This window comes from Trachurus japonicus, chromosome 18 (assembly GCF_045865225.1).
Source record: "Trachurus japonicus isolate A0001 chromosome 18, Traja_1.0".
Lineage (NCBI taxonomy): Eukaryota > Metazoa > Chordata > Actinopteri > Carangiformes > Carangidae > Trachurus > Trachurus japonicus.
Window position 1 is genome coordinate 17,847,275 of NC_140924.1, and position 16,888 is coordinate 17,864,162.

The 16,888-nt window shown below is 41.3% G+C and overlaps 1 protein-coding gene across 2 annotated transcripts in view; it reads left to right on the top strand.

The window, feature by feature from the left end:
- The window catches only part of pacs1b (phosphofurin acidic cluster sorting protein 1b), a 67,666-nt gene that overhangs the window by 41,048 nt on the left and 9,730 nt on the right, over positions 1 to 16,888 (top strand). Inside the window, exons 4-11 of one of the 2 annotated variants that reach the window (XM_085806226.1) lie at positions 1,187 to 1,318; positions 6,370 to 6,514; positions 6,647 to 6,738; positions 9,428 to 9,505; positions 12,384 to 12,443; positions 14,223 to 14,383; positions 15,279 to 15,372; positions 16,676 to 16,759. In XM_085806226.1, the coding sequence (XP_085662352.1) occupies positions 1,187 to 1,318; positions 6,370 to 6,514; positions 6,647 to 6,738; positions 9,428 to 9,505; positions 12,384 to 12,443; positions 14,223 to 14,383; positions 15,279 to 15,372; positions 16,676 to 16,759 (846 nt within the window). The remainder of the gene's footprint in view (positions 1 to 1,186; positions 1,319 to 6,369; positions 6,515 to 6,646; positions 6,739 to 9,427; positions 9,506 to 12,383; positions 12,444 to 14,222; positions 14,384 to 15,278; positions 15,373 to 16,675; positions 16,760 to 16,888) is intronic. The other variant, XM_085806227.1, reaches the window with a different exon arrangement.

Genomic DNA, 16,888 nt, shown 5'->3' on the forward strand with positions numbered 1-16,888 from the left:
ATTCTTTTTGTCCTTGGGTAGCTCATTTAAGAAACGGACAAACAAACCATGAACATAAAACATGAAAGGACAAAGACCTATACTGTACCTATGTATCAAGTCAAGTCAATTTTATTTCTAGAGCGAATTTAAAAACAATAGGTGTTGACCAAAGTGCTTTACATACAAGATGAATTCAAACAAAGACACAAAGAGACGTTAAAAACAACAAGTGAGTGGGAATGATGGGATGGGAAGTTCTCATGAGACTGGATTAAAAGCCAAAGAGAGATATCACAGACCTTAAAGTCTCAATTCAGGGTACAAAAACACAATTGCCAACCTCATGGTGCCACAATCAGCCAAAGAATCAGTCATAACTTTTCATGGTTAATTAGCATTTTCATAAAAAGAATGCAGTTTATCACAAAATAATAAAAAATATCTGTTTTCATAAGAAAGTTTCCTTAGATTTTGTATAGCTGTATATTCAAAACATTCTTTGATACTGTTTTTATGCCGTTATTATTTAATGCAAAGCCTCCGTAGCTGTCACAGTGTCAAAACAAAATTGGAATTTACAGATTTTCTTCTGTTTCAAACACCGTGAAATGTTTTGTCTTTGTCAAATATGCACTAAATTTCCAACAAACCCCTGCGTCTCTCTGTCTCTCTCTCTCTCTGTGCGTTCAGCCTGAGCTCAGTGAATATAATCCCCGGTGGAGTTTTCTCTGCTCTAAATCATCGTTTCCAATTTCCATGTTTCCAAAAGGTCAGGGAGTTTCTCTCTCTGGATTTCACCGGTGCACTGAGCCAGACGTTATATATTATACATTAAAGTTTCGACAGCGGCAGCACTGCAGAGAGGAGGCCTATTAAAACCGAGCAGCAGAATGATTTCATGTCTTTGAACAGTGGAGGTACAGGAGTTGGGTTTTTTTTTGTTCCATTTATAGCGCGGCCGGTGAGATCCTTAATGAACGGCTTATGTCACAGTTCGGATGAGACTAAGTGGTTCGACTCTTCAGGACGCCAGAGACGGGTCAGCGGGTGTGAGCGTCGTTACGCAACCAGACAGTTGGAATGACCCAATTATTGTGACCTGGGAAACGTATATATGTCTCATATCGCACACACACCCACCTGTGTGAGCGACTGTACTTATGTGTGTGTGTGTTTTCTAATGTGCGTTTGTGTTTGTTTGCACCTGCAGTATCCACACTTCCTGAAGAGGGACGCCAACAAGCTTCAGATCATGCTGCAGCGGAGGAAGAGATACAAGAACCGAACCATCCTGGGCTACAAGACGCTGGCGCTGGGCCTCATCAACATGGCCGAGGTAACGCACCCAAAACACGACACGGAGGTTTGAGGGGAAAGTCTCAACTGGTATTAAATCAGTTCAGTCAGTTTTCTGCAAATCTGAACAAAACTCATCATGTTTTTGTTTTTTTAAATATATTTTTGGTCTTTTAGGCCTTTAGTTGGTAGGATAGCTGTAGAGACACAGAGAGAATGACATGCAGCAAAGGGCCATTGGTGGCATTGAACCGGGGCCACTGTGGCGAGGACTATAGCCTCTGTATGGGAACAAAAAAGAGCTGCAGACATAAAGTGAGTTTCTTCATCCAAGAGGAAGAGCTGTTTTTTCTAAAATAAAATAAAAAATATAGTATATTATAACACTAGAACTTATATCAAGTAGATTTCTTGTGTCATTAGTCAGACTGTCGATCAATTGAAATACTTTATCACAAATTATTCTTGCATTGCTTAGTTGTTCAAAACAGACCTTAAAGGAACAGGGAGATTTTTCAAGTGTTTAATGATTGACACAGATGTGCTGCGTTATGCAAATGTAACTTTATTCTACGTCCAACAAAAACAGTGACTCATATTGATCAGAAATCCTCAAAGGCCTGAAGAAGTTCATCTATTGCTGCATCTATTTCCATATATGAAAAATGCAGCAATTTGATTGTATTTGTTTTTATTATTAGAAATAGAAAACGATCAATACTGATTCAAAAACAAACAGCGTTTAATCTCTAGGGTTCGGCTTTATTGAAGTGTAACTCTGTTGTTTTTATTAGTTTGTCAGTTCTTTTCTTGATTGGTTATTATGTTTATTAAAGCCTCAGATAAGCACCCGTCACGATTTCTGTTTAAACGGTTTAAAACTCATAGATATTCATGTTGCTGTTACATAAGCCGAAGAAAATCAGCGAATTCTCACAAGTGAGAGGCTGAAATGAGAAACTTGACTCAGTGTCCTTGTTTCAAGAGGATGTAATTCACCGTAAAGTCCAATGAACGACTTCTTAACCGCAGCTGCAAATGAAAGTTTTTGGATTTTGCAGGGACATAAAACGCATTTTAAAAAACGGGCTCAGTTTAATCTGCTCCTGGGAAAAAAATATATAAATAAATAAAAAAAGGCAGCATGAAACAGCAAGAGAAGAGACTTGAAAAGCATCGTCCAGACGAATGGACTCACACAAAAGCTCCTCATTACAACCACTGGAGGATTTTTGTGTGTCTGTGTGTGTGTGTTTGGTGAGCGAGCACCTCCACAGCAGCAGATGGAGGTTAAGCTGAGTATCTGAGGTCACGTCAGCTGTGAGTTGTCGAGTCAGCGCAGCCTCGTCCTCCGCAGCCGGACCAACGTCCCCGCTGATCTGAGCTGTTGACCCGACAAACCACCGGTCACTGGCCCGACATCCATCCTTCTCCTCCTCCTCCTCCTCCTCCTCCTCCTCCTCCTCCTCCTCCTCCTCCGTCTCCATCCAATCTGCATTTTAACTCCATTCCACTAAGTGTCATCACGATTTAATTTCTCCTCTTTCACGCAGATCTGTCCCTCCACATTTCCTCGTCCATCACACTCACAGCGACGCCTTTTTGAAAACGTATTTAGCTCTGAACCTTCGTCGTCTCAGCCAATTTCAAACCAGCGCACTTTAAAAATCAAACTCCTCCGAGTTTCATCTCTGCTCCGGCCGCCGTGTCCTCCTCCTCCTCCTCCTCCTCCTCCTCCTCTTCTCCGCCGCCATAAACGCCACCGTAAATCAAAAAACTTTCCATTAAATTTCAGCCTCTCCTGCCAGAAGCTTCTCGCATTTCCCCGTCTCGCACAATAAGAAGCTGTTTTAAAAGGGTTGTGATTTATATTGTGTGTGTGTGTGTGTGTTGGTTGGTTGTGCATATGGTTGATTTCATAAACGCTGTACGTGAATGAAGTCAGAATTATTTTCAATATAAAACACCTCGAATGAGCTGAACTTCATAAACAGAGAGGGACATGAACAGAAACACGGAGTTAATCAAGAAGCAGGTTTGGTTTCCAGGACGACAGTGAGTAGAATAAGTCTATATAGTACAACCCCTGAATGAAAATACCAGTCGTGGTGTTGAAAAAGGCTTTTTGATGTAAAACAGGCTGCTGCCTTTCAAACGTGTGTGAAATCCAGTCAGATTTGTATTCATGAGGTGAGTTTCTGCAGACAGGTCGTTCGGTCGGTCGGTCGGTCGGACACAAATGCAAACTGCGGTAAAGTCCCCGCACATCAAACAGTTTGCATATTCTGCCTGAAGCCTAGTGTGTGTGTGTGTATGTGTGTGTGTGTCATAAAAATAACAAGCTACAAAGGGAAAACACTGGGGTTTTCAGTCAGTTCATTTCTATCTAGAGTTACACAGAAGCCTCGTTGTGTTTTTCTTTCACACCGACCCTGCAGCCGAACCTCCAAGATTAAAATTTCCTCTTCGTTTCCCATCGTCAGTTTTTATCTTCAACATCTGTCTTCGCTCTTCCTCCTAGTTTTTATCTCTCCAACCGTCCAAAACAAACAAAAACAAAACAAATTACTTCATTTCCATTCTTATTTGATAAAATAAAAACAAGCAGCAACTTTTGAAATCTGTCTAAAGTTGGCGAACATTAGCCTCAATGAGCTGGCGGCTGTAGATGCAAAAACCTCAGAGTTGAACATCTGTTTTCATCTGGAACAGACAGTTTTCTTCATTTAGAAATGACTAGTGTGTCACTTGAAGTTGCTGCTTCTCTGTGTAGATTATATTAGATCCAGAAGAAGAATTCAAAGATTAAAACTTTAATGCTTTTATAAAACAGAGACAAAGTCATTTCTAATTTTAGTGAGACTTTAAAACAATAACCCTCCAGTGTTTATATAACTAAATACCCATAAGTCCTCAGTGATGAGAGGCTTCAGCTGCCTGTTTGCTTTTCTTACCTTCTTCTCCTTACGTGACTCAGTAATGCAGCGTCATGGTATTTTTTTTATTTCATTTTTTTAACCAGATTTGCATAAGTTCCTGCTGCTGCTGAGCAGTAATGGAAAAAGGAGAGAAAATAGTCCCACTTTAAGAAAAGAAACTGTAATTATCTGTGTGATGAAAGTATATTTTAAGAGGGAATTCGCCGCACGCTGTTCGACATTATGCGTCGAATTAGTCAAGGCGGCGGTCGCGAGAATGAATTTTTAAAAAAAGCTGTGGCAGGCAGGGGTCTGAGGAACGTGAACCTGGAGTGAATCCGTCTCTTCCAGAGGAGAAATTGGCGACAAAAAAGTCAAACAGCACTTTCTCATGAATATGCACACTCTATCTCGGTGATGTTTGCCTTGTCAGATTTGCATAATTGTCTTTCTGACTGGAAAAATGTTTAAAAATTAGCAACTGCAGGAGGTTTTTCAGACTCGAATCATGGTGCAGCAGGTTCATCTGATGGATGGATGGATGGATGGATGGATGGATGGATGGATGGATGGATGGATGGATGGATGGATGGATGGATGGAAGGATGGACGGCACCATTGTCTCTCCTTAATGTGTGGCTGAGTGAGGCTGTACCCCATAATAAGCTGCTCAGACTTCATTAACTCAGTGAGTGTGACCAGACTGCAGAGAGAGGCTGGGTGTCACTCATTTAGATACACAAACACACACATAGACACACACAGACAGACACACACACACACACACACACACACAGATAGAGACACACAGACACACACACTGGGTGTAGACGTGATGCTGCTGTTTGCTGCTGCAGAACGATGTTGTTTTGTTGCTGCCTCACATGTTCTCGTTTCATCCGTCGTCGTCGTCGGTGACAGTCTTTGATTGTGTTAATCCCCGACTGCTATTTTTGTTTATCTTCCCCCTTCCTCATCCTTTTTTTCTTTTCTTTTTTTTTGCTGCTTCCTCGTTCCATCGCCGTCCTCTCCTTGACATCTGCTCCTCGTCTGTCCTCGTTTCCTCCCGTGCTGCCGTCGTCTAACCTGTCTCAGTCTGCCGTCCCTCCAGTCTGACTCTCTTCCTCTGTCTCCTCTTCCTCCAGTGCTATTTTAATCATCTGTTGCCCACTGTTTATCCCTGCTGAACAGAGAGGAGGACTATGATTAAACCGAAGCATCTCATCCCCCCAAAAAAACCCAAAAAACAGTCATTTATGGATGTTCACTTTGATTTGTAATCAGACCAACAACTGAGAACTATTGCAACAGTCAGACAGTGCCTTTCCCTTCAGGGTCGATCAATGTCTTTGTTTGTCTCTCTGTCTTATATCACTGCAACACAGATTTTATTTCTCCTGACTTCATCCCACGGCTCATAATTTCATTATTTTATTGGTTTTATCGTTGCTTTTATTGAATATTGCTTACTGTCTTTCACTTACATTTTATTTCTGATCGATTTCTCTGTTGTATCTTATTGTAAAGCACTTGAGGCCGCAGTTTATGTCATGCATGGTGCTCTATGAATAACATTTAGCCTATTCTTATCATTATTATTATTAGTTTAAGTAACTGAATGGCTCTACATCCTCAATAGATCATTTTCAATGCGAGTAGAGGGAGGTAATTAGTAATTAGATTATGGGACTAGTTCATATCTAGGATGCTGTCATGATAATAAAGGTAAATAATTGTATTTTCCTGGTTTTAAAAGCGGCGCTGCACAGGCTGCTGTGAGATATTTTTCATCCTGACTCAATGAAACGAAAGCAAATTATGTTGCAAATTACATTTTGGGCAAAAACATGATAATATTTGCCTGTGTGCAGCCCCCAGGTGGCTGTGTTAACATGTTGAAGAGAGCAGGCCTGAGGCTGTGAGAAGAAGACACAACAATAACAATAAAAAGTCAGCTTTTTAACGTCATGGCTGATCGATGTGAGTCTAACTCAGTCCTGTCTGTGTTTTTTCTTTCTTTCTTTCTTCCTTCCTTTCTTTCTTTCTTTCTTTCTTTCTTTCTTTCTTTCTTTCTTTCTTTCTTTCCTTCTTTCTTTCTTTCTTTCTTTCTTTCTTTCTTTCTTTCTTTCTTTCCTTCTTTCCTTCTTTCTTTCTTTCTTCCTCCGTCTTCCAGGTGATGCAGCATCCCAGCGAAGGCGCCCAGGTCCTGGGGCTGCACAGCCAGCTGAAAGACGCCTCGGTGCCCGTCGCCGAGGTCAGAGTTTACTCTCTGTCCAGTCAGCCCATCGACCACGAGGGGCCCAAAGCCAAAATGTCTGGTGAGCACGACGTCACCTTTCCACCACATCCGTCCCTCTCTCTCTCTCTTTCTTTCTCTCCGTCTGTCTGTGTCTGAGCTTCTGTCAACTTGTCCCCGTGACACGATCCGTCTTATGCTCCCGTCCGCGCAGATCGCTCCCCTGACATTGACAACTACTCGGAGGAAGAGGAGGAGAGCTACTCGTCGGAGCAGGAGGGCAGCGACGATCCCATCCACGGCCAGGTGTGTTTGACTCATGAGTCATAAATCACTTTGTCCACACAGAGACACAGGAGTAAATAAAGACCTCTGATCCGTCCCTAATACGCCCTGTGATCTACGGTGTGAGACAGCGCTGTGCTACCCTTTATTTATGATGTCATACACAGTGAGGTCCAGTCCTAAAACCATTCAAGCAGTGCAGATCATAAATTATAGGATGGTGTTTTAGGGCCATTGCTGTAGGTAAAAGAAAACAAGCTGTTTTTTCGTCTTTCTATCAAGAAAGGCAATTTGTTCTGCAGTGGAAGATCCTATTTGATGCTTTTCAGTTGGATTTAGCAATAAGAAAAATACTTTTTAGTTTTGAACAGACTCACCAGATCGTTCTGGGGCCTGTGAGGTTTTTATTCTCGCACATTTGTGAGTTTATCCCGTAAAATTAGTGACTTTATTATGTTAGAGAAAAGTTTTTTTGCAACAGGTAACTATTTTTTGTGATTAACATTTTTATTTTCATTATTTCAACAATACAATTATAGTAACAGTAACCCACCTACCCCAATAAACAAACCCTTCCCAAGCCACCACCATCCATACTGATCCCTTTCTGGTTACCAACATTAACCACTGTGCTCCTTCATGTACAGCTATTACAGCTACACAGCCTGCATCAATGTAGACAAAACACAAAATAAGTATAACAAAATTAGACACAGAAAATGACTCCAATGCAACAGGTAACTTGAAAAATAACGGTACAACAAAAAAAGCTGTAAGAGATGGGGGGTATTCCCCCATCTCTTACAGCTTTTTTTGTTTGCTTGTTTTTTAATGTGCAGTGGCTCTTATACATTGTTAAAACAATTATCTTCTTATAAAATGTATAAAATTTCAAAGTGTATTGTCATATTAAATGTAATCAATACCTATAATTTACATTTATTTACCATATTAATTAGTTTTAACATAAATAAGTATACATACAGGCTTTGTTGCAGAATTATTATATATTGTTTGTAGCTAACCAAATGTAGTTGCTCCATGTGAAAACATTCATGTACATGATGTAAAATAATGCGCCATAGAAAATGAGTTTTAGTCAGAGTTTCTTCTTCATTCACTTGTGTAAAAAAAAAACTTAAAGAACAGGCGACAAAGTTCACAAACAAACTGGTGTGAGCATCAGTCGATGGCGTGTGTTTCTGTGTGTGTATGTGTGTGTGTTACTTTCTCTCTCTCTCTCTCTCTCTCGGATTATGTGAGAGAAAGTGACAGCGCTCGGGGGATGTGTGGGGGAATAGGCGCCCATCGGTGCGAGAGATTGGAGGCGAGAGTGAAAGGAGCAAACAGACAGCAGAGAGAGATAAGAAGGGAGCAACAAGGCTTTGGAGGCCGGATTGAAAAGGCTGAAAGGAGGGATGGAGGGATGGAGGGATGGAGGGAAGCCGAGCGGCGGGAAGGGAGAATAAAGAGGCAGCGGTTCAGGTGTGGATGGAGGAGCGCGAGTGACTGACTGAGGCAGTGAGCTGAGAGAGGAGGAGGAGGATGGGGGGATGAAGAGGAGAAGGTTTAAACTTCAAGGGCAAACTGAGTCTGTTACAACTCAGAGTGTATTTCTCTCAATATCTATTGGTGACGATAAAACTGTAGTTGTTATGATCGCCGCCGTTGAGGTGCGCGACATGATTTGCCAGAGAAAGTAAAAGGTGAAGTGAAAATTATTATCTAAACTGTCTGTTGTAGATAAATCCTCCACACTTGCCTCACTGGTTTGTTTTTACAGTGATTATTAGAGACAGACACAGTTGCTTCTAGTTTCAAATTACATGGTATCAACCTTTTGAATAAACAGTCCATTTGTTCACCGCTTAACTGCTCATGTATCTGGCCACTTTTACCTGCTGCACCTCAGCAACAACTATAACGAGAATAAAGTTATAACTTTATAACCAAAATAAACGTTGTTAAAGCTAAGAAGTTGAGAATAGAGAATAAAGTTGATATTTGGGATTTTAAAGTCCCCTATTTACTACTTTTGAAGTGTTGATATTCATTAAATTATATATTTTTGCTTTTCAGAGCCAGAAAACATCACACTATAGCTCTAGTAACAACAGGTCGGGGTCAGCCAATCAGATAAGAGGAGGCTCTTGGGACTCTCTTCTGATTGGCTGGCTGTTTTTTTGTGTGATCCAATAGAAATGTAGCAGATTTCAAGTAAAACACTCAGAGAAACCAAATCCTGCATTAGTGTTACATGGTGGGTCCAGGTGGGCGGGGCTTGGGGACTCCTTAGTTGTGACATCACAAAGTCACAGGAAGTCCTGACGGCTGGTTTTAAGGCTCAGTTTCTGAATAAAGCCTGTGTATTTTTCTCTGTGGACTGAGGCTTTGATACTTCTACTGTGTTAATACAGAACCTAGAGCTGATCTATAACAAACAGAGATATGGAAATCTAACTTTATACAATATGGGATCTTTAATAGACATTGGCGTTATTGACTTCCTCTGGATTCAGGACAATAAACAATGCAACAATGAGATGTGTTTTTGGACAATAGAAGCTCAGATGGTATTTGTTGGTCAGATCTAGTCATTGACTTTGTCTACAATGATGAATATACTGTAAATCTCCAGTCATGTCCTTTTTTTTTTTTTTAAACGCTGCAATAACCCAGAAACACCTCTGTCTCTTCCTCTTTGTGTCAGTATCTCTATGATGAAGAGGACGAGGTGAGGAAGAAGAAGCCGAGGCGTAAGCTCCCCTCCAACGCCGCCATCACCAGAGTAAGAAAAAAATACCTCTTTTGCCTCACCTCATTTATCCATCCTGACCCCCCCACCCCCACCCTAACCCTACACCCCCCCACTCTCTCTCACTCTCACTCTGAACCTGCTTGTTATTTCTGTAAAGCAATTTACGGCAAACCAGCTTTGTGAGAGAAAAAAAGCCCTTTCAAATAGATTTGATTCGACTGGACTCTCCCCCCAATCCTCCCCCTCATCTCCCTCTTGCCTCACCTCATTCAACCCCTCCTCCTCCTCCGCCCTCCCCTCCTCTCTCTCTCCTTCCCTCCATCCATCCTCTCATGTTGGTTTCTCTATAAATCCATTTTCTCCCTCTCATTCCTGATTCCATGTAACTCAGCTCACTTCTCGGGAAGGAAACTTACCACAAGGACCCACAATAACACAAACACACACACCCAAACACACACAACAGAGACACAGATTAACACACAAAACTCTGTGCAACCATGAAAATTAGAGTGGACCTGCAATGTGACAGAGTGGAGAAAAAGTGTGTGTGTATATGTGTAGCAGCAGCGGGCATTTGGCTCAGCAGGTTATTAATGGAGAGCTCCTGTGGAGGTCTCAGTGAGTCTGTCACTGCTGAGCCCCAACATCACCGCCTGTGGACAACACACACACATACACACACACAACCATAATTTGTGCAGCAGGACACACACACAATACACAATCAAACACCATTATAACAAACCCTCACAGAGTCGACCTCCATCCGCTTCTCCAACAGCGAATTAGGACACAATCTCTTCCCTCCTCTCTGCAGCCACACACTTATTTGTCCCAGGAGCGTCGTTGTTCATCAACTTTACACTATGTTCGTTCCCACACATCCAGATGATTGTTGGATTTCCTCCCATTAAGAGACGCCGCTTATGCGAGTGAAAACACTTCAGGTGATGGCGAAGACTGAGAACCAGGAAGGAAATGAGCTTTTAATTATCCACCAGAGTCCATTTAAATCAAATCAGTATAGATGAACCGCCGTGTGTTCGCACAATCTGATCTGTCGTTTCTTGATAATCATCTTAAACGAGCTTTTCAGTCATTTCTAATAGTCGAATTAAAAAAAAAGAAAAGAAAAGAAAGGAACGGATGTCTCCAATTTATGCAAGCAAAATTAAGAAAAGAGATTTAATGAGGCCTATTAAAACTCTGTCATCTTCTTTCTACACACATTTGACCTTTTGCTTCTCGAGCTTCCTCCTGCACACAGACAGGGAAAACGCTGATATCCAATTAAAGTATCGCTCTGTCAACAACAATCAGGATCCATGTGAACTTTGTCTCTGGCGGGAATTAGTGAGGCACATTTGCAAGTGATCTAATTATAATGCAACGAGGTGGAGTCCACATTAAAATTCACTGCAATTAAGTCGTGTTAAAATGTGTGGACTCATATTTTGAAAAAAAAAAAAAACCCAACTAATTCAGTTTTAAACAAATGTTTGATTTTTTTGGCACCAGAATCTAAAAAAAATGGTGACGATAAACTTAAAGTGGCTCTTACATGAAAATGTGATAAAACACTTACAGAGAAATAACACCTGAGTCACTCTCACCATCTCATTAGTGTTGATTTTGGCAGAAGGGAACAGTTTTTAAGTGCTGCAGTCAGAAGCCAGCTGGTGAATACTGTGAAGCCGGTGGAGACCAAAAACCGAGCTAAAAGTCAAATGAATGTTGGACTTTAGGGTAGTGTTGCTTTCTAACTGCTAAATGTATAAATATGGGCTGGGGGAATTAATACGGCATTACAGTATATTATATTTGGCAATATTGTATCAACAAATATTCATCATTTATTATGTGAATTACAAATACAAATTGAAGTTCTTGTTGCTAGAACACAAGAGTACATTCACATTGTGTAGCAATAAAAATGATTAAGATGAGATGAGACAAAGGTCTTTATTTTATTACATAAAAATTACATAAAACAATGTTGACAAAGTTTTCCTTCAGGACATAATTAGAAGTTGAATTAGATTAGAAGGGATAAATCCAAACGTATCACAGTAGTATATTATGGCAAAATGTTCACAATTACAATAAAATCATATTGTAACTGAAGTACCGTGATAATATCTTATTGTTATAATTTCATATTGTGATTCCCACCTGTAAATAAGTAACAGTTTTATCATAAATTCAGCTTAACATCTTAAAATGATGATGATATATCAGTGCTGTGTTCACAACTGCTGCCCACAAACAATAGTTGTTGCAAATTTAGAGAAAGTTCTGTAGCTGCATTAAATGATTCATGCAGCTGAGGCTCCACTGCCTTTCACAGAATAACACAACACAGACTCACACTCATCTTTTCTAGTCTTTCTCAAGCTTCATGTTCTATGAATGAATTGAATTTCGAACCACGATGCCGAGAAAGAAAGGGAAAAAAAGAAGTTTTTTAAGAAAAGAAACCTTGAGCTGCTGCTGCTGAGTCACTTTTGATAGATTTTACAGCGACTATACCTTCCTTTTCAAATAACCGTCCAAGTAAACAAATCTCTTTTGTGCTTATTCAGGCAAACATCTGCTCGTCGACGTGGTAACCAGAGTAATATATTTTCAGCTTAATGGCACGAAAAGCAGCGACAGACAGCCGAGAAAAATCTGCATGGGTGACACTTTAACTTTATGTGACGAGCAGAAATATGTCCAGACGCTGTTGTTTTGAGTCATGGAGCGTGAAAATAGAGCTCAGAAATTACCAATATATCTCGTCTCTTTCCACACCGTGCATCCCCCCCCCTCCCACACACACACACACACACACTGAAACACACACACTGAAGCACTCAGGGATGTGTGAGCATCCATCTCTCATGTCGTCTTCTTTTTTCCACAGCAACCCAACATCAAGCAGAAGTTTGTCGCCTTGCTGAAGAGGTTTAAAGTCACTGATGAGGTAAGCTCCGCATCCCCCCTCCTCCTGCTGTTTTCTCCCCCGTCCTGTGGTCTCTCTCCCTCTCTCTCTCCCTCTCTCTCCCTCCTGATATCACTGACAGATTCATGCATCTGCACTTCTGCTCGGCGTGCAGGGTTCACAGGGTGTATTTGCTCCAGAGCTGCTGCTGAAGTCGACATGTATTTCAGTTTAGCTTTGAAAACGCACAGAGAGGTGTGTGTGTGTGTGTGTGTGTGTGTGTGTGTGTGTGTGTGTGTGTGTGTGTGTGTGTGTGTGTGTGTGTGTGTGTGTGTGTGTGTGTGTGTGTGTGTGTGTGTGTGTGTGTGTGTGTGTGTGTGTGTGTGTGTGTGTGTGTGTGTGTGTGTGTGTGTGTGTGTGTGTGTGTGTGTGTGGGAGAGATTCAGCTAGGAGCTCAAAAAATAAAAAAGACAAGGCTAAACACTAGATTAAAATAGAATAGGGATGTGTCTGTGCTTAATGTGTTTGTTTGTGTGTGTCCATCAATCACAGTGTATTTAACAGAAGTACTGAACCTGAAGGTCAGAGTTCATTCTTGACCATGACCTTGACCACACCAACTCCACCTCACTCCCATCACACAATGTTAATACATGTGGGGGCGGGACTAGATAAGCTTTTGCTTCTCCCGCTTTTCCCTTTCGGCCATGTATTGTATTATTTGATGATGAAGTGTGATGATGATGATTTAAATTGACATGCCCGAAATAAACAAATTGATTGATTGATTGATTGATTATACACTTCAGCAACCTCATGATCCATATTGGTTTTAGAGTTGTTAATAGAATATAAACATACGGTAGTTATAATAGAAATGTAACGTATAAATTTGAATAGTGTGTATCAATGTTTAAGGTGAAAATGTCTCTATAACTTTTGAATTCTTTGATTAACTTGACTTGTATCATCTTTACCTCCCCCTCCTTTAATAATAAGCCAATTACTGTAGTTATAATACTATTATTTATTTGGGTGTACTGATGTGAAGATGTCACTAGTTATGTGGGTTTTACTCACTTTTGGTTTTACCTGTAAATAAAGTGCCAATGCACTGAAATGTCCTTATTATTATTAATATAATTATGTGTACTGTTACTACTCATTTTTAGACTGGACATCTTTAAATATCCTGCTGTTGTTGGTGTAGTTGAGTTATTGATAGTGAGGTGTACAGATTTGATATTGAACGATGATAAGAAGACGATTGGTGCTAGATACCTGGGTTCAGTTAGTTTCTGTTATTGGAGCCGGTTTCTGTTGTTTGGGCGACGACGGTCTCCAGGTGAAACATGTTGCCGTCTCTGCTGAGCCGGCGTCTGAAACTGAACAGGTTACTGTGGCATGTAAACATCTCCGCTCTCTCACATCGGCTCCTTTTACCATCTGTGAAATCTCAGACTCGTTCAAAGGCCTTGTGGGTGCGTTTTCATGTCAACAGCGCAAAGTGACAAGTCAGCTGTGTGTAGCATTACCGCTGGGATCAACCTGACATCATTTTGTGTAATATTAATGTGTGAAGAGAGCGGATGAGGGATAAAAATAACAACCTGGTGTCCATCGGTCTCCTCACGGTCTCTCTCTATGTGTGTGTGTGTGTGTGTGTGTGTGTGTGTGTGTGTGTGTGTGTGTGTGTGTGTGTGTGTGTGTGTGTGTGTGTGGTGTGTGTGTGTGTGTGTGTGTGTGTGGTGTGTGTGTGTGTGTGTGTGTGTGTGTGTGTGTGTGTGTGTGTGTGTGTGTGTGTGTGTGTGTGTCCTCCAGGTTGGTTTCGGTCTGGAGCACGTGTCCAGGGAGCAGATCCAGGAGGTGGAGGAGGATCTGGACGAGCTCTACGACAGCCTGGAGATGTACAACCCCAGCGACAGCGGGCCGGAGATGGAGGAGACCGACAGCATCCTCAGCACGCCCAAACCTAAACTAAGGTGCTGCACCACACAATCATCACATAATACACACCAAACACACACTTGCTGCCTTCACCTACACACACACTCAATATGGGGCTCACTTTTCGCTATTGGCAATTCAGAGCTCCCTCTGCTGGTGAAACCTGCTCATTACAGTCGTATATTAAAAACATTAGAGGAACCAGAACTGGGTCAGTTCACTATGAATTTATCAAAATGCAAATCCAAAAAACTCAGAATATAGAGATAGTGTTTAAAAAAAACATTACTCCTAGCTCCTTTTTATATTTTGTGTTGCTTATCTTTATTAATTTTGAGCATTGGCGTCACTTTTCCACTTGTTTTGGACAGATTTTACAAGTCTTCCTCCCCAGCACCCAGAGAAGAAGCTTTATAAATTAATATTTCTTCCATTTAACACTTTACATCTATATTATACATCTAGAAAGTATCTGTTTACGACCCAGTGAGGCTCGTTCAAGATGTTTCAGACAGATAAACCTCTGTTAAATCATCTTAAAGCTTCTTCCTGGTTCTGTTTCTACTATTTGACCTGATGAAGGGCTGAGAAGCCCGAAATGTTGTCAGTAAAATATCTGGAGCAAAACGAGGTTGTGCGGGCTGTTTCTTCTTTTTTCTACTTTCCCCTTAGCCCAGCACCCCAAGCAAGGGATGTGCGTATATATTTTTACAATTTTTACTATTTGAGCAAGAAATGGTGAGCGTAGAAAACAAAGGTGCTACATTATTTAGATTAAAAAATCATTGGACTGATTTATAGCTTGTTTTCTTTCCTCTTGTTGTTGCATTTCTCTATTAATGTCATGTTGAAGTAAATTTTTGTTTTATAAATCAAAAACTCACAGTCTTGATAATGTTTCCTCATGCTGTTGCTGTGTGTTGTGTTCAGGCCGTTCTTCGAGGGGATGTCACAGTCCAGCTCGCAGACGGAGATCGGCAGCCTGAACAGCAAAGGCAGTCTGGGCCGAGACCCGTTCAGCCCGGTAAGTAACTCTCTCTGATCCACCGCTGGAAGTGAACTCACGAGGAAACTTTGTCTGTTTGAGGAGATTTATTTCCCACCGCCGCCTCAACAGGAGCTGAGCGCTGTAAATCTTTCCTCCCGCCTGAAGGGGCCGTCTGACATTACAGACAGGTGTGACACACACCTCTGACTGCAGAGGACTGTGCAGCTGCTGCTCAGTGATAGCGCTGAGCTTTTAATCTGCTAAGTTTTTTAGCTTAGTTGGTTCATGGTTTAGAGGAGTGAAATCAAAAGCATAAGATTAGGTTTACTTTTGAAGACTTAAATGAGTTTAAATTAAGTTTTTTTTTCTCCCCAGTTAATTAGTGCAAACGCTGCAGCCCTCTGAAAGCATCAGGGTAATCAGTCTGATAAGGAGTGTGTTTGATCGTAGCGGTCACAACCAGTCAACATGAAGGAAAACTAATCTAAAATCTTTTTCTCCTTCAGATTGAGTTTGTTTTTGGCCTCTAGAGATTCTTTCCTCAGCTTTATTGTTAATAGATTCCAATCAATGTTTCTATTAAACAATAATATCTCTCTAAGTTTCTATAATTTTCTTGTATTTTAGGTTGTATCTCATTAAAAGCATTGTATGCATCATAAAATAAATGTTGCAGTCACCATTAATTCGTCCAATAACCAATGTTTTCACAATACATAAACTTACCACACTCATAATAACTGACAGTAAAATAATAAACGAGTGGCATAAATAGCACACAGTGTCATAATTCACCATGCGACTCCACATCGATGTGGTAAATATCCAGAATACAAAAGCTGTTGAAAATCGGCGCAGCAGGGGCGCCGGCTGCAAATATAAAAATTTCGGGAGAGTTTGTGACTCACGTTTCCTTAATGGAGCAGAAATCCAATATCTCTGTGGCAGTCGCCATCTGCTCAATAAAGAGCGAGCTGGGCTGAATAGATTTCTCTGGATACCTCTGCTGCATTCAAACAGCTGCAGCTCTCCCTCTCCCTTTTGTATAGCGATGCTGAAATACGCCGGCCTGTCGTGTTGTGACAGCAATCAGCACCGTCTCCGAGAGATAACGGGGGTTTTTAATTCATCGAATCACTCAGAGATACTCGATAGGGTCCAGAGAAAACTAATATCTCGTGGTTATTACACTGGTTGCATTGTTCCTCCACAAAGCTGACTGAGCCCCCAAAGCTGCAGAATGACTCCGCGTCTGTCTCCTTTTTTGGCTTTTGAAGCTCAGCTCTCATTATAAAGCCTGCAGACTGAGTGTTGAGTGTCTCTCCCTTGTTTTTCCCAGCAGGGGGAGCAGCCTCCTTTAGATAAGATGAAACCCTCCCGCAGCCGCAACCTGGAGGAGGCCCTGTCTGAGACCGACACACTGGTACGACTCTTATAATTTATGTCTGAGTGTGTGTAGCCTATCTGTGTGTGTGTGTTTGAAGCAGAGTGAATTAATGGTGTGTCGGGATCTTTGTTAATATCACTCGGAGCAAAGGGATTCGCTGCCATC